Source organism: Dama dama, chromosome 16, assembly GCF_033118175.1.
Source record: "Dama dama isolate Ldn47 chromosome 16, ASM3311817v1, whole genome shotgun sequence".
Classification (NCBI taxonomy): Eukaryota; Metazoa; Chordata; class Mammalia; order Artiodactyla; family Cervidae; genus Dama; species Dama dama.
This window is the reverse complement of record NC_083696.1, coordinates 27,579,871-27,598,300: the sequence shown is the minus strand read 5'-3', so window position 1 is coordinate 27,598,300 and position 18,430 is coordinate 27,579,871. Positions and strand designations below refer to the sequence as shown.

The 18,430-nt window shown below is 39.8% G+C and overlaps 1 protein-coding gene across 1 annotated transcript in view; it reads right to left on the bottom strand.

The window, feature by feature from the left end:
* LOC133071426 (uncharacterized) overlaps positions 1 to 18,430 on the bottom strand; it is a 93,698-nt gene that overhangs the window by 5,277 nt on the left and 69,991 nt on the right. Inside the window, exon 3 of the mRNA XM_061164012.1 lies at positions 4,729 to 4,874. Within this exon, the coding sequence (XP_061019995.1) occupies positions 4,729 to 4,874 (146 nt within the window). The remainder of the gene's footprint in view (positions 1 to 4,728; positions 4,875 to 18,430) is intronic.

The window sequence follows — 18,430 nt, the reverse complement described above, 5'->3', positions numbered from 1 at the left end:
GAAAGATGCTATGAGAATCTGTTAGCTATATGAAATGTGTAATAAAAAGCATTGCATGTTTTCTTATCGTTTGTAAAGATTTGTGTTGTACATCTTTTTATCAGTAAAATTTATAATAAACTATGTACATATAAGTGTATATATATCAGTTCAGTTCAGTTCAGTTGCTCAGTCATGCCCAACTCTTTGCGACCCCATGGACTGCAGCACACCAGGCTTCCCTATCCAAAACCAACCCCCAGAGCTTACCCAAACTCATGTCCATTGAGTCGGTGATGCCATCCAACAATTTCATCATCTGTCATCCCCTTCTTTTCCTGCCTTCAATCATTCCCAGCAATAGGGTCTTTTCAAATGACTCAGCTCTTTGCATGAGGTGGCCAAAGTATTGGAGTTTCAGCTTCAGCATCAGTCCTTCCAATGAACACCCAGGACTGATTTCCTTTAGGATGAACTGGTTGGATCTCCTTGCAGTCCAAGGGACTCTCAAGAGTCTTCTCCAACACCATGGTTCAAAAGCATCAATTCTTCGGCGCTCACCTTTCTTTATGGTCTAACTCTCACATCCATACATGACTACTGGAAAAACCATAGCTTTGACTAGACAGACCTTTGTTGGCAAAGTAATGTCTCTGCTTTTTAATATGCTATCTAGGTTGGTCATAACTTTCCTTCCAAGGAGTAAGGTCTTTTAATTTCATGGCTGCAATCACCATCTGCAGTGATTTTGGAGCCAAGAAAAATAAAGTAATGGAAATAAAAACAAAAATAAATAAATGGCACCTAATTAAACTTAAAAGCCTTTTCACTATGAAGGAGACTATAAGCAAGGTGAAAAGACAACTCTCATGATGGGAGAAAATAATAGCAAATGAAACAAATGTCGAAGAACTGATTTCCAAAATATACAAGCAGCTCATGAAGCTCAATACCAGAAAAACAAACAAAAGCTTTGACTAGACAGACCTTTGTTGGCAAAGTGATGTTTCTGCTTCATAATATGCTATCTAGGTTGGTCATAACTTTTCTTCCAAGGAGCAAGTGTCTTTTAATTTCATGGCTGCAGTCACTATCTGCAGTGATTTTGGAGCCCCCCAAAATAAAGTCTGTCACTGTTTCCATTGTTTCCCCATCTATTTGCCATGAAGTGATGGGACCAGACAACATGGTCTTAGTTTCCTGAATGTTGAGTGTGTGTGTGTGTATATATATATACATACACTCCACAGAGAAGTAGTTGTTAAATATTTACCAGCACACCATAACTTGCTTCCCATTTTTCTCTCACAGGAGTTTCCCCCAATAAATCTCATACTCATCTAACCTCATCTTGCCCTCTGCTTCTTGGAGGACCCAAATGAACACATCTGAAATGATGTATTTATTATAGGAACAGAATTTAGGAATCTGGGGTTTATGACACATTTATTCACTTTTTATAGTAGCTATATCGCTATACATTACCAGATGGATGATAGATGCCACTATCCACCTAAATCCCCATTAAATCCTGTTTTATGAGTATTTATACTGTTAACTTCCCCCTTCTGGTCACTATCTTTCATTACCGTGTTGCTTCTCTTAATCTTTGTGCTCTCAGTAATTTGGTGAATGGCAGTATGTATATGGACCTTTTAGTCTGTAGTAAGAAAGGTCAATATGAAAAAGATAATACTTAAAAATTGATATACAGAGTCAGATACAGTAGAAGAGTAATTAAACAGACATTAAAGCTTGAAGAGAACTTTTATTACCTTAAGCCTAGAAATATTGACCTCACTTTTCAAATGGAGACCAAATAATACCTACTATTTATTGTTCTAGATCCATATGATTTGTGAAGGAGTTGTAATTAATATCTAGGAATACAAATTCTGCTTGATTAGTATGGGTTTTGACTAGAAAGCAGGGTTTGGTGAGGGGAGTGGTGAATCTTAAACTAGAATCCTAAGAATCAGAGATCAGTTGGGCACATAATTAGTGTTTTTCTATCACATGCTTGCTAGGCCCAAAAAAATGTGTCAGTTTGGGTCCTCCAAGAAGCATAATTGAAGGAATTACCTATGGAAAATAAAGCAGGGGCTAGGGGGTGGGGTGAGGAAGGAAGGAATGATTGGGTAGGAAGAACCCAAAACCACAGCATAGTTGACATAACTGATAAGCAGGAATCAAAACAAAGGAAGGTGAATGGTCTTGGGGTGAGGACTAATAAACACCTCTTGTTACACAAGTCAACCAGATTTAATGTATATTGACATTGTGAGTTCTGATAAATTCTGAAGAAGAATTTTGAAGGTCATACTTATTCCATTAAAACATTATTTTTTTCATGTAAGTATTATACAGTTACTCAAATATAGTTTCAGCCTGGTTATTTAGACTTAGAGGTTCATGTAAGTTATCATCTAAATTGAGATACTTTGGAAAATAAAAGGGAGCATAATACATGATGATAACAAAATGATATACATACACCTGGACTGTCCCAACACACTAGGAGATTTGTTCATTATTCCCACAGCACGCTTGACTTCTCTCAGATTGCTTCAACAGTTATTTCAAACCCGTTTTCTACTTCTCCAGGAGACTGACACCTGCTGTTGCTTCTTTGTAGCCAGACTCAGAGAGAGTAAGAGGATTTCTAGTTCTGAGGCCACCCACTTTGCCTTGTGATCTCATCTCCAGGACCTCTTCAACTCACATGTGTTCCCAGGGTAAATGGATTCTCCACAGCTCTGGCTGCATTCTTCTCCATCAGTGAACCCATAGGCATGAGCTAATAAGTCTGTCCATGGTAAAACACCTGTTTCCACTCTACCCAGATTTGGCACAAGGTCTTGCTGGTTAGCTTAGCTTAGCAACAGAAGGCATTATTGGCTCTGGCATTGGTGAAAATTTTTGAGATTTTTTTTTTTTAGATTTTTGTCTTCTACCACTCATTTAGAACATTTCTTGATTGCACAGTGGCTTGCATTTGCCACTTTTTTAAATGGAGGGTAAAAGTTTTTTTAAAGTGTGTGTTTGTCACTTACATATATGCATTTTGGAAAGTCATAACCCAGGGGGCTGAAATAGGAACCCAAGTGTTTATTGCCATTCATTGGCCTGGTCAAGTGTATACTGGAAGATAATTATTCTAGGACAAAGTTTCAAACTGTATGGTTACATTAGCAATGTATAAACAAATATTCTGACATTTGATTTTGATTTCTCTGGGTACTGAGCAGCTATTTCCCCTTAGGAGCTGAAGAAGGGTTTTAAGAAGTTAATGTTGGTGCAACACAATACATGTGAATTATATGTGTTTTTAGCTCAGCATACTCAGAAACATGGAGGCACATGCCTCATTGTCCCTCAGAACACAGATGCCATTACACTTGTGAATGAGCATCTTAGCAAACAGACAGCTTGGCTGGGCTATTCCCATTTCAGTGATGGAGAACTCAGACAGTCCCTGAAAAGCTGAGCTGATCTGTCTGCTCCAAGGCACTACACATGTGAGGGCAAGTGCTGGCCGTCTTAGTCAGAGCAATGTTGACACCTGTGACACATGTCTTCTCACACAAATAAATGTTCCCCTCTTAGCAGACTCTTTAGCTAAAACAAGTTCAACTGCCAGTGAAGGGAAGACCATATTATCCTCCCCACCCCAGATCTTAATATGTACGATCTCAAAGGTGGGATCTTTCACACTTATACACATCTGTTGATCTAACTCTGAAATTCAGTGTGACCTTGTGTCCTGGGGATTGCAACAGAGGCAGGGTGAGGAAGAGATTTTTTCAGTTCATTAAGATATAAATAACAGAAACTCAATTTTGTTTATACCAAAAAAGCTTGTTCATATCTATATCATTGGTTCTCAATCAGGGGTGACTTTGTCCTCCAGGGGACATATGGCAATGTTGGAAGATAATTTTTGTTGTCACAATGGGGGAAAGGAATCCTACCAGCATCTAATGTTTTAAGGGATACTGCTAAACTTCTTACAAAGCACAGGACAGCTACTCCACTAACAAAGAATTATAAGGCCCTAAATGTCAGTAATGCTAAAAGGTTGAGAAATCCTGATATAGATGGTGGCATGAGTAGATGAATAAATCATGTCTGTAATTTTCTATATTTTATGATATTTTGACATCTTAGAAAGCTTGATGGCCACAGAAAGGCTGCCCTTCCCAGGGCTAGCCCTTTCTTTTGCATGTCAACCAATCCTGTGTCTATGGCCCCTACCACCTCCTTATCTCTCTATCATACATAAAGCCGTATTTCTTCTGCCCTATACCATCCCAGGGCCAGGACAAGCACAAGACAACTAGGGACCACCCATAAATCCCAAAACCCCTGGGCATTACTCAAACTAGCCAGTCCTAAGCTGTTTACTCTGCCTTGACTTGTCTTTTCCTTGGAAACACCAATAAAGGCTCTGACTTAGACTTACCCCTTGCTTTCATCTTCTGTCACCTGGCCAAAACCCGGTGCTTCCCCTGTGGCACTGAATGGCATGCAGCGATACTCTCTCTGAAAGCTGTGACTATAATAAACACCTTCCTTCTAAGCCTTATTCTCCTTTTGATTTGTGGCTTGCACTGACCTAACAATATCGCATCCAACATTTCCATAATGAGGACAGTAGGTAATGAAAATAATTCAGCTTCTCCATCTTCACATCTGGTATATTTCTGGGGAAATCTCCCTTGTAAAACAGTGAAAAAACAATTCACATACTTTCTCAGGGCACTCCTTCCCTGACGATCTTCCTCCAGTTCCCGGTAACAGGTCTGTTTGCTAATTTCCTTCTCCCAGAAGCTTTTGAGCTCATGACAGGTTTCACAGCAGAAGACTTCCCGACGAATGTATTGATTGTTCATCCTCTAAAAATAAAAAGAAAACAAATCCAAGTACTTCAAATAAAGTCACTCTAATTTTGGAATGATGAAAGATGTTTGAATCCATATACTGCTATTTACAGATTTTGTGAACCCATGGATTAAAGCCCTCCAGGCTCCTCTGCCCATGGAATTATCCAGGCAAGAATACTGGAGTGGGTAGCCATTCCCTTCTCCAGGGGATCTTCCCAATCCAGGGATAGAACTCAGATCTCCTGCACAGCAGGCAGATTCTTTACCATCTGGTCCACCAGGGAAGCCCTGGTTGCCTAAATATGGTTTTTTTTTTTTTTTTTATTCTCCTTAAATCAGTTTTAGTATCTTACTAATTTTGTCATTAAATAAAGTAAAAAATTTGATACTAGTTCATCTCATATTTGTGAGAGTCATGAGTTTAACTTAAAAAATTATCTGTTAACAGTTATTTCCTAACTCTGTGTGTGTGTGTGTTTGTAGAATGAGATGGTATGTGCAAAGCTCTAGATGCAAAGCATGGCAAATAGCAGGCACCCAACAAATGTTATGCTCTTTCCATTCTTCCTCACAGAATAAAAATAACATCTACCATTTACAGATATCAAAGGAACATTTCATGCAAAGATGGTCACAATAAAGCACAGAATGGTAAGGACCTAACAGAAGCAGGAGAGGTTAAGAAGAGGTGGCACGAATACACAGAAGAACTATACAAAAAAATTCTTAATGACCCAGATAACCACCATGGTGTGATCACTCACCTAGAACCAGACATTCTGGGATGTGAAATCAAGTGGGCTTTAGGAAGCATTACCATGAACAAAGCTAATAAAAGTGATGGAATTCCAGCTGAGCTATTTCATATCCTAAAAGATGATGCTGTTAAAGCACTGCACTCAATATGCCACAAATTTGGAAAACTCAGCAGTGGCCACAGGACTGGGAAAAGTCTGTTTTCATTCCAATCCCAAAGAAGGACAATACCAATTAATGTTCAAATTACCACACAATTGCACTCATTTCATATACAATAACAAGGTAGTGCTCAAAATTCTCCAAGCTAGATTTCAACAGTGCATGAACTGAGAAATTTCAGTTCAAGCTGGATTTAGAAAAGACAAGGGAACCCATAGATCAAATTGCCAACATCTGTTGGATCATAGAAAAAGCAAGAGAATTTCAGGAAAACACCTACTTCCACTTCATTGACTATGCTAAAGCCTTTGACTGTGTGGATCAAAACAAACTGTGAAAAATTCTAAAGGAAATAGGAATACCAGACCACCTTATCTGCCTCCTGTGAAACCTGTATGCAGGTCCAGAAGCAACTGTTAGAACCGGACATGGAACAACAGACTGGTTCAGAATTGGGAAAGGAGTACATCAAGGCATATATTGTCACCCTGCTTATTTAACTTATATGCAGAGTACATCATGTGAAATGCTGGGCTGGATGAAGCACAGGCTGAAATCAAGATTGCTGGGAGAAATATTAATAACCTCAGATATGCAGATGATACCACCCCTATGGCAGAAATTGAAGAGGAACTAAAGAGCTTACTCCTTGGAAGTAAAGTTATGACCAACCTAGATAGCATATTAAAAAGCAGAGACATTACTTTGCCAACAAAGGTCCATCTAGTCAAGGCTATGGTTTTTCCAGTGGTCATATATGGATGTGAGAGTTGGACTGTGAAGAAAGCTGAGCGCCGAAAAATTGATGCTTTTGAACTGTGGTGTTGGAGAAGACTCTTGAGAGTCCCTTGGACTGCAAGGAGATCCAACCAGTCCATCCTAAAGGAGATCAGTCCTGGGTGTTCATTGGAAGGACTGATGCTGAAGCTGAAACTCCAATACTTTGGCCACCTCATGTGAAGAGTTGACTCATTGGAAAAGACTCTGATGCTGGGAGGGATTGAAGGCAGGAGGAGAAGGGGATGACAGAGGATGAGGTGGCTGGATGGCATCATCGACTCGATGGACATGAGCTTGAGTAAACTCCGGGAGTTGGTGATGGACAGAGAGGCCTGGCATGCTGCGATTCATGGAGTTGCAGAGTCGGACATGACTGAGCGACTGAACTGAACTGAAAGAGCCTCCTGATGAAGGTGAAAGAGGAGAGTGAAAAAGCTGGTTTAAAACTCAACATTTAAAAAACTAAGATCATGGCATCCAGTCCCATCACTTCATGGCAAAGAGATGGGAAAACAATGGAAACAGTGACAGACTTTATTTTCTTGGGCTCTAAAATCACTGCAGATGGTGACTGCAGCCATGAAATTAAAAGACGTTTTCTCCTTGGAAGAAAAATTATGACCAACCTAGACAGCAGAGACATTAATTAAAAATATTAAAAAGCAGAGACATTACTTTGCCAACAAAGGTCCATATAGTCAAAGCTATGGTTTTTCCAGTAGTCATGTATGGATGTGAGAGTAGAACCATACAGAAGGCTGAGTGCCAAAGAATTGATACTTTTGAACTGAGGTGTTGGAGAAGACTCTTGAGAGCCTCTTGGACTGCAAGGAGATCAAACCAGTCAGTCCTAAAGGAAATCAACCCTGAATATTCAGTGGAAGGACTGATGCTGAAGCTGAAACTTCAATACTTTGGCCAACTGATGTGAAGAGCCAACTCGTTTAGAAAAGACCATGATACTGGGAAAGATTGAAGGTGGGAGGAGAAGGGGACAACAGAGGACGAGATGTTGGATGGCATCCCTGACTCAATGGACATGAGTTTGAGCAAGATCTGGGAGATGGTGAAAGACATGGAAGCCTGGCATGCTGCAGTCCATGGGGTCGCAAAGAGTCAGACAGGACTGAGCGACTGAACAACTACAATTTATTGAGCATATAGTATAATAGGCATTTCTTACACATTGTCCCATTTGATCCTCACAACAGTTCAGACAGAGGGATGTATAAATGTCTTAAACACTCTCAGTTTCTTCATGAGTTCTTCATGGTTCAGATGAAGAAACTGAGAGACAGAATTTGCCTATAGCCTCATAACTGAACATGAAAGAGCAGAAATTTAGATGTTGGTCTGTCCATCTTAAAAGTGCATGCCCTCTATTTCTATTAATCCTTGTCACAAGAAATGGTGACTATTTTGGAATTGGGCATATCCAGAGCAAGTTCATGTAGCATGTGTGTGTATGTCCCATGAAAGTATACATGTTTAATACTAAAAATCATTTACTTTTTACCTAAACATTGCTCAGTCTTCAGATCTTAGTGGCTTTCGGGGGCAAGTAGATGCAAAGACTGTAAAACAAATCCTTTTCTACTTACTGGTGAGTGCCTACTCAGAGAAAAGCTTTGTCTCCGGCTGGAGATTAGAAAGGACCTTGACCTTCAGTCCCTCACTACAGAGTGCCAGTGATCCCGTGTAAGCTGAATTGCCTAGGTGGGCAGCCCAGAGGGTTGAGAGAGAAGTTTAGAAAAGGTTTCAGGGAATAAGTAATCCATTTATTATTTTGCATTCATAATATAGAATAATTATAATTCTATAATACAGACATATAATTATAATATTTTATATTCTAGAATATGCAATTTATTCATATAACATAATATTTATAATACAGAGTAATTCAGAACATTTTGTTTATATTTATAATAATAGACTGGCACCTGTACCATCAAAGGCTCCCTTGGTGGCTCAGAGGGTAAAGAGTCTGCCTGCAATGCAGCAGACCCAGGTTTGATCCCTGGGTCAGGAAGATCCCCCGGAGAAACAAATGTCAACCCACTCCAGTATTCTTGCCTGCAGAATTCCATGGACAGAAGAGCTTGGTGGGCTACAGTCCAAGGGGTCGCACAGAGTCAGACAAGACTGAGTGACTAACACTGTCTGTACCAGAGAGGTGGCAAGACCTTCCCACTTAGAGGGATGTATAAATGTCTTAAAGTAGAAAGAAGCTTGGTTTTTCTGGAACTGAAGGCAGCTTTAAGTATTCCATGAAGATTTTTTCCAAATCCACTCCTATTTTTTCTCCTAGACCCATCTTCTAGTCATCTGGTCATTTCTGTAGTCACAAATGACTCAGACAAAACTGTCAGGAGCATGAGGGAAGGTGCTATACTCTAGAGTCTCTCCAGATTCTCTCTGACCCTGAGTCTTAAGAGTAGAGCAGAGCCCATTCTGCAGCCTGATGGAAGCATGTTCTGTTTTATAAGGGTGCATTTCCCATTTGTTTTCTGTCCTTGGCGATAGGATTCAATGCACATATTTCTGATAAATTCCTGGTCACTTGACATTAAAAGAGTTGTTAATAAAAGTATATATCAGATTTTAACAAGTGTATATCATATTAAATTTTCATTCATAGAATTAGAGTATAGAATGTGTGCAATTAGGTTTCCTATGAATTTAGTTCAAGCTATCTAAGGCCTCTCACTCTCTTGATGTGATCTCTGCCTCTATAAACACTAGATAAGAAAATACCACTTGCTTTCACCTGGGAGGAAAGTGTTAATGCAGACTTGCAACTGAAGTAGACAAAAGCTAATGCAAGATTTATTCACACATTCTTTTATTACAAAATGTCCCTAAAAATTTCAAGTTTATACTAGATATTTGGTATTCAGAAAAAGGATAGTTTGTTCACTAACTTCTTTTCTTGATATTTAGAATATTTTTTTCTAAAGAGATTTTCATTTTTAAAAAAGAGGCCTATGCAGGAACATAGACTGCTCACACCATCATGTCATTTCACATTCATTCCATTCATTAAAAAAAGGTGCAATTTGGATATGGAAGGAGGATTTTATTTCAAAAATCATTTCAGTTGTGTAGTTAAGAATTAGGTTAGGTTAAGAGAAACAGCTGAAAGCAGGGTGATATCTACACATCCAAGGAATAAATTAAATCAGAGTGAGCCTTTGGGAATTCGAGCAGCAGGCTTTGAATAATCTGATGCATGCTAGCACTGCTTCCTGTTTCCTTTGTGTCAGAAAGCACTTCTGAGGCTGTGACATTTGGGAGGACTTGAACAAGGGTCAAACTCAGATATTCTCAGGAGTCAAGCCAGGCTCCCTCTACTCCTAGGGGAGTGAAGCCACTAGACCCGAGCAACAGCGAGCAGGGAAGACATGGTCATTTGCAGAGCACATGCTCTGCTTCAAGACATCACATTTAAGACGGAGGTGAACACTGCTTGCTGAAGAAAAGAGGGTTTTCAACTGCGTGCCGTCTGACAGCTCCCTAATTGCTTCTCTTAACGGATGTGTTCTCCATTTAAGACTTTAGCTTTACATCTTTCTTCCTTTTCTCAAAACCCCCTCCACAGCCTCTCTCTGCAGGGCATCTTGTACTATTTCACTTTGTCTCCCTTCTTCCTGCCAATCTCTTTGAGCAGTCACTTTCCTGCCTCCAAACCTGAATGTGCAAACACCATCCTCATTGGCCAGCGTGGCTCTTGCTGTCATCCCAGCAGCAAAGGGGTTGAAACTTCCCACCAACTCCCACCTCAATTATTAGATAGCATATAGGTACAGTGGCCTACCAAACACAAATTTGGTTCTGGCCCCATTTACCACATCTAGAGGATGGCCAAGGAGCTAAGAAGGAGGACTGAGAACTGTTGTTACTGCTGTGACTTTGGGCAATAACTCCTTCAACTGCTCTGAGCCATAGTTTCATTATCCATAAACTAGAGATTAGATATGGTAATGTAGAGGAAACCACCTAATACGCTGCCATTAATTCCCCAAACGTTCATCTACCAACACAACACATGCCTACCCTCAGGGAGCTTACAGTCTATTGTCCTATCCCTGGTAAAAGATCAAAAAATGTAATGAATTTGAACCATCACCTAAACAAGCTCTTATCATCTTCACTTCAGGGATTCCCAGGTGGCTCTGTGGTAAAGAATCCTCCTGCCAATGCAGGAGACGCAAGTTCAATTCCTGGGTCAGGAAGAACCCCTGTAGTAGGAAATGGCAACCCACTCCAGTATTCTTGCCTGGGAAACTCCATGGACAGAGGAGTTTTGGTGGGCTACAGTCCATGGGGTTGCAAAGAGTTGGGCACAGCTGAGCGACTGAGCACCTCTTTATAAATGGTATTAAATGTTTTACTCTTTCTTGGCTCAGATGTATTTAAGGTTAATTTACCTCTGTTGATGAGCTGTCAGAACTGGAAAGCCTTATACTTAAGGGATAAGATGCTTCCATTTTTGTACAAGGCCCAGAGTTGAACAATGTACAGAGAACACTTCAGCAAAACTTCTTGGTTATGTTTCACCTTCACATCATGTAGGATACTATATTTGGGGATCCTTGTGGTCATATTTTATAATCCCATTCACTAAATAATGTCCAATATGTTTAAGAAGTGATTGTCTTACTAAAGTTGACAGTTGCTACTCTGCCAAAGTTTTACTCAATCCTCCCATGTTACTTCATAATCTTCTTGTTTTGCTAGAAACTGCTGGAAAATGTGAACTTCAGCATTTAGGATCATGATGGCATGTAAGAATTTACATTCAATACAGGAAATACATTTTGTTTTAGATGATCTATGCCACCTGTACTCCTTTATTTTTACTTGTTTTACATCTATTGCATCATATATGGTGCTATAAGCAGCACGGTAGTAGCTCTTCTCATTTTTCGCCTCAAGAAACAGAATTAACAGTAACTTTACAAAACCATTTTTTAGGAAAATATCAAAATGAGGCAGGGGACAGAAAATGAAAGGTGTCCAGCTTTCCCTAGGAGTGCTGATGGGAAACCTAAGCACTGATAGTTACTTTCTCTGCATCCTCACATGTCTCATCAACTACGTCTGTAGTGCTGCCCCTGTAGGGGCTCCAATGAGACTGAAAAGGCATTACTTTCCTAAGTTGTTCTCTGAGTGGAGTCAGGAAGAAGGGAAAACCACTGTAATCTACTATGGGATAGATCAGTGTTGCTTATATAGTTACAGGGATAAAAAATGCTAAGGAATGTCTGGACACATAAACTCATCAGGTAGCTGAGAACTCCTGAGTCATTTTTAAAGATCTTTGAGATTAAGATCTTATCTTTTACTGAGAAAATTTTCAAACTCAGTTGTTTCCATTATGTTCTTGTGAAATTGATTTTTTAAAATAAACCCAAGTTTAGATCTTTACCCTCATCCCTTTTATATTTCAACTTGCTACTTTCATCCCATGGTGTATGCAAATTAGAGAGGAATAGACTCTTTAGATGAATCTATGTGTGTACTTTTGAAGTCTTTTTAAATTCCCAGTATTAGGGCTTCCCTGGTGGCTCAGTGGTAAAGGATCTGCCTGCTAACGCAGGAGACGTGGGTTTGATCTCTATGTTGGGAAGATTCACTGGATAAGAAAATGGCAACTCATTTCAATATTCTTGCCTGGGAAATCCCAAGGACAGAGGAGCCTGGCGTGCTACAGTCTATGGAGTCACAAAACACTCAGACAGGACCTAGCAATGAAACAACAATCCTGAGATTCTCTAAGAATATAAGACAATTAGTTTTTATTGACACCTAGATAGATATGTTTTCCCCAACTTCAGTGGCTCAAAAATCAGGAGCAGCAAACTTAAATAGCTATCATGACCATGTTGTGCCATGCTCAGTAGTATCTGACTCTGTGACCCCATGGACTGTAGCCCCCCAGGCTCCTCTGTCTATAAGAGGGGTTGCTGTTTCCTCCTTCAGAGGATTTTCCTGACCCAGGGATCTAACTCTCATCTCCTGTATTGCAGGCAGATTCTTTACCCACTGAGTTATCTGGAAACATTCACATAAATGAGTTATTTTTTTAATAAGAAACTCTTAGGAATAAGTGATTCCCAACCTTTAAAAATATATATCAGGTTTACTGTATTTATCTTTTCATTTTCCAAGTGTTGATAGGAACATGGATAATGAGAAATAATTCTCCTCTTTAAGATAAACAATAGAGTAAAACTCATTGGCATTGGAAACTGAAAAGCAAGAGAGCTCCAGAAAAACATTTACTTATGCTTTAGTGACTACGCCAAAGCCTTTGACAAAGCCTTGTTGTGTGGATCACAACAAACTCTGGAAAATTCTTAAAGAGATGGGAATACCAGACCACCTGACCTGCCTCTTGAGAAATCCTTGTGCAGGTCAGGAAGCAACAGTTAGAACAGGACATGGAACAACAGACTGGTTCCAAATAGAGAAAGGAGTACGCCAAGGCTGTATATTGTCACCCTGCTTATTTAACTTATATGCAGAGTAAATCATGAGAAACACTGGGCTGGAGGAAGCACAAGCTGGAATCAAGATTGCTAGGAGAAATATCAAGAACCTCAGATATGCAGAGGACACCACCCTTATGGTAGAAAATGAAGAAGAACTAAAGAGCCTCTTGATGAAAGTGAAAGAGTTGGCTTAAAGCTCAGCATTCAGAAAGCTAAGATCATGGCATCTGGTCCCATCACTTCATGGGAAATATATGGGGAAAGAGTGGAAACAGTGGCTGACTTTATTTTTGGGGGCTCCAAAATCACTGCAAATGGTGACTGCAGCCATGAAATTAAAAGACACTTGCTCCTTGGAAAAAAAGTTATGACCAACCTAGATAGCATATTAAAAAGCAGAGACAACTTTACCAACAAAGGTCCTTCTAGTCAAAGCTATGGTTTTTCCAGTAGTCACGTATGGATGTGAGAGTTGGACTACAAAGAAAGCTGAGCACTCAAGAACTGATGCCTTGGAACTGTGGTGTTGGAGAAGACCCTTGAGAGTCCCTTGGACTGCCAGGAGATCCAACCAGTCCATCCTAAAGGAGATCAATCCTGGATGTTCATTGGAAGGACTGATGCTGAAGCTGAAATTCCAATACTTTGGCCACCTGATGCAAAGAGCTGACTCATTTGAAAAGACCCTGATGCTGGGAAAGACTGAAGGTGGGAGGAGAAGGGGACAACAGAGGATGAGATGGTTGGTGGGCATCACTGGCTCGATGGAGTTGGTGATGGACAGGGAGGCCTGGCGTGCTGCTGTCCATGGGGTCGCAAAGAGTCGGACACAGCTGAGCAACTGAACTGAACTGATTATATTTGGGTCTTAAGAAAAGGCATAGGTGAAATAAAAAACTGCCTGGGACGGTACAAGTGAATTCTGAGATAGCTAAAGATTTTAAGTAAGAGAAGACTAATAAGAAAATAACAACTTGTATTGAATGTGCTCATAAAAATTCAGTCCTCTTGTTTCCTCTGGGACTTATCTAAATTAATTGGAATGACAGTAAGTCATGAAGGAGGAATACCAATAATTATTAGGCAAGTAGTTAATTAAATAAAGAAGTGGCCTTGAGTCCATGTAACCCTGGGAAATTTCTACAACCATTCTAAAGCTTAAAGTTCTCATACCAAAAAAGATTGTTCTGAGAATTAAATGAGATTAGATTTAAAACACTTAACATAATAACTGGCTCATGGGAAAATATCCTCATCATTTTCATCTATATTCAGATTATGCATCTACATCAAGTACAGTACCAAATGTTGTCTCATTTAACCCTCAATATTGTGGTAGGTTTTATTATTTCTGTATTTGTGGATAAGAAAGTAAGCCTGAGAAGCTTAGTGACTTACCCTGAGCCACAGGGTTAACAAGGGGGAAAGTCTTGAATCTACCCCTGACCTGTGGATTTCACGGTCCCTGGTCTGTTCACTCATCAGATATTGACATCACACAGAAGTAGCAGCAGGTGATGAATGAGTTGCAGTTGCTAATGAGATCTGGAAAATTATCTCATTTAATTATATAAATAGCCCTAGGAAGTAGATCTTATTTCCTGTTATCAGGCAAGAAACAGGTTTAGAAGGTTTAAATTTTTGTTCAAATCACAGAACCAGTAAACACTGATGCTGAGCATTGAACCTATGCTGTCTGATTCCAAAAGTCCTGTCATCACCTCCCGCAATTTGAACCACTTTCCTCACTCATTTAGGGGAAAATTCACCTACCCTAGAAAAAATAAAGACTACTTAGTTTCTGTCATCAGAGAATATAATTATTCTCTGCAAGGGCATTGGTTGGACTCACTGAGGTCCAAACTATGCTCTCAATCCTGAGAATCTCTGTGTCTCTGTGGGCTTAGACTGGGAGGTTTGTGACTAGATCAGAACTATTCTTGTAACATTTCACAATCTTGACTTTTTTTTTTCCAAATAAGATGTTAAAAAACTAAAAACTACTGTTCTCTTCTTTCAAGAGAAAAATCACCATTGGAGTCCCAGAGAGTAGGACACGACTGAGTGACTTTAACTCATTCACTCACTCACTCACCTTGCTTCTCTCACATTTACCACTCTGCCTTGCCAACTTCATATGCAGAGCATTGACCTCTGATAAATAAACCTTGGACACATGTTACCTATTAAAATCCCTGCTACTGAGCATTTTGTAATGTCAAAAAGTAAGAAAAGTCTTTAAAAAAGTGAAGGGAATTGAAAAAAGATGGGAGACCAACTTGAAAGAGCTCCCAATATCCAAAACTGGGAACAATTTGAGCAACAAAATAAATAACATGATATTAGTTATAACCCAAAGGATGAATCTCATATAAATTATTGAAATAAATAAATGGGATAGAAGGGAAAATCATCCCTTTTAGAATAATTCCAATGAATAAATGTAGAAGGAATTAGGGGAATTGAAATATCACCATAAGAATACCACATAGCTGCCTCAGGTGGACTCCTCTGATGAGTGATAAAATTAGTGGAGAAAACTTTAAGAAGAAACAGGGTATTTGTGTAGCCTCAAAAAAACCTCTCCAAAAATTTAGTAATTATTGTGATAATTTTAACTTATGACGATAAATTGTTGATTACTCACCCCCAACCCGAGAATGAAGCTGAATTCCCCCTCCCCTTGAGTTTTGGATGACTTGGTGACTGAGGAGAAAATAGTAAAATTTACAGTAGAGAAATTAATAGCACCCTTAATCATATGAACAAGGTTCGCATCCCTAGTAATAAGCAGTGTTGATATCGCATGTCCTCTTATATAAGACAGAGGGGCACATCATCTCTGTGGTATACTTTCCTTAACTCCAGAAAGTTCTGCCTGTCTAGTCACAAGAAAATTGCAGACAAATCAAATTCAGGAACACTCTACAAAATACCTGACCACTACCCATTAAAATTGTTAAGGTCACAAAAGATAAGGAAAGACTGAAAAACTGTCACAGACTGGAGGAAACTAAGGATATATATTTACACAGGCACACATATATATACATATATCTCATCTAAATTACATAAATACAATGTAGTATTTTGGATTGGATCCTGAAACAGGAAAAAAAAAAACATTAGTGGAAAAATTGGAGGAATCAGAACAAAATCTGCAGTTAATTTTATTGTAATTTTTATTATATAGTTTTGGTAAATGTACCTGATTATATAAGATGTTAACATTAGAGAAAACTGGGTGACAGATTCACAACTTTGAAATCTAAATCTAAAATGGTTTCAAAATAAAAATCTAAAAAACAGCTTTATTAAGCAGGTGCATTTCTCTGACACTATTGACAGTTGTGAATTATGGGTCATTCTATTTCAGAGGAGCATTTTCAATGAGTTTAGAATTAACCCCTTCAAGAGCACAGCCTAACCTGAGTCATGGAAAGAACCCTGAACTATGAATTAGGACATCTCTACATTCCGCTTGGGCAAGTTACTTGAACCAAGTCTGTTTTTTTCACATCTGTAAAATGGAACAATATATACTTTCACAAGATTAGTAAGTTTTCCATTGAAAAAACTGCTGTGATAAGCATTCAGCACCTGACTACAGTAGTGCTTAATAAAATCCTGGGTTGTCTATTTATATTTGTAATACTGATTGTGAATGAGGGAAAAGACCCTGATGCTGGGAAAAATTGAAGGCAAAAGGAGAAGAGGGCAGTAGAAGAAGAGAGGGTTAGATAGTATCACTGACTCAACAGACATGAATTTGAGCAAACTCTGGGAGATAGTGGAGGACAGAGGAGCCTGGCGTGCTGCACTCCATAGGGTTTGCAAAGAGTTGGATGTAAATTAGTGACTAAACAACAACAACAGCAAATGCTGACTGCCTACAAATCAAGGGCTGCAGAAGCCTGCAGGTCCAGGCTTGTTTAGACAGCTCTGTAACAAATTCTGGAATACATGGCCCATTTGAAGGAGATACTGTCACTTAGCTCTAACTGACTTTTGCCAGCAGTGCTTAGTCCCAGTGCTGCCAAAAGTTTTTCAAGTGAAGCTGAAAATTCTAAGTTTTAAAAATATGTAATCTCCTTATTTTAAAATGCTGATAGTGAATTTAAGACATTTTAAGCATGTGTGTAAATATCAGAAAATGTCTGTTGGCCAGATTTAGCTCTTTGGTCACCAGTTTTTGAGTCCTACATGGTCTAATGGGAAAAACCGTGGAGATCTCCATGGGCTATGTAGCTATGCCTTAGTGCATTAGTCACTCAGCCATATCTGACTCTGCAACCCCATGGACTGTAGACCCCAGGCACCTCTGTCCACGGAATTCTCAAGGCAGGAACACTGGAGTGGGTTGCCCTTCCATTCTCCAGGGAGAAATATACACTCAGCACATGCAGAGTTAAAATTAAAAACTGCAAAGCGAAAGCAAACAGTTTGACCTCCTCCACCTTTCTGATCATCACTAAGCACTGTAGGTTTACATTGGCCACATCTAGGCTGCTGCTCGGAGAAAGCAATGGCACCCCACTCCAGCACTCTTGCCTGGAAAATCCCATAGACGGATGAGCCTGGTAGGCTGCAGTCCATGGGGTCGCAAAGAGTCGGACACGACTGAGCGACTTCACTTTCACTTTTCACTTTTATACATTGGAGAAGGAAATGGCAGCCCACTCCAGTGTTCTTGCCTGGAGAATCCCAGGGACGGCGGAACCTGGTGGGCTGCTGTCTATGGGGTCGCACAGAGTCGGACACGACTGAAGCGACTTAGCAGCAGCAGCAGCAGCAGGCTGCTGCTCCACTGATGCCTAGTCATCTAATTGGGGTTGAAAGGGAACTGGGGGGCGATAAAGCCCATCCTGCCCATCACAGAGAAACCCTGGGTCTACATTTGCCCAACTCCATTGAAGCACAAAGAACCTCTGTGCCTGGCTGAGTTGGGACCAAGAGCCAGGTCCCATTAACTGTACTCTGAACACTGTAGGCCAAGTACCTTGCTTAATACAGCACCCTTCACTCAGGGCATCATAAACTTACCTGTCCAATGGGCAAAACGCCTGTGATTTCCTCATGATGATGTCACTCATCTGGTAAATTCTCCAACAAATTTTAAGTTAAAAGTGATAGCTCCTCTAGCAAATTTTATATTCTTTGAAAAAGCTTTAAAGGTAAGTGGTAAGATAGCCAAAATATGAAATCTGACTAAAATATTTTTCTCCCCCCTCACCCTGACAACCCCACCCCAGCAAATTCTAGCCCATTGGCTATTTGACTGTCACTAATCAACGTTACATTTTTCTGAACAGAAAATGAACTGTGCATCTTTTTTAAAACAGTGGACATTAGCCAGAGTCTGATTTCCCAATA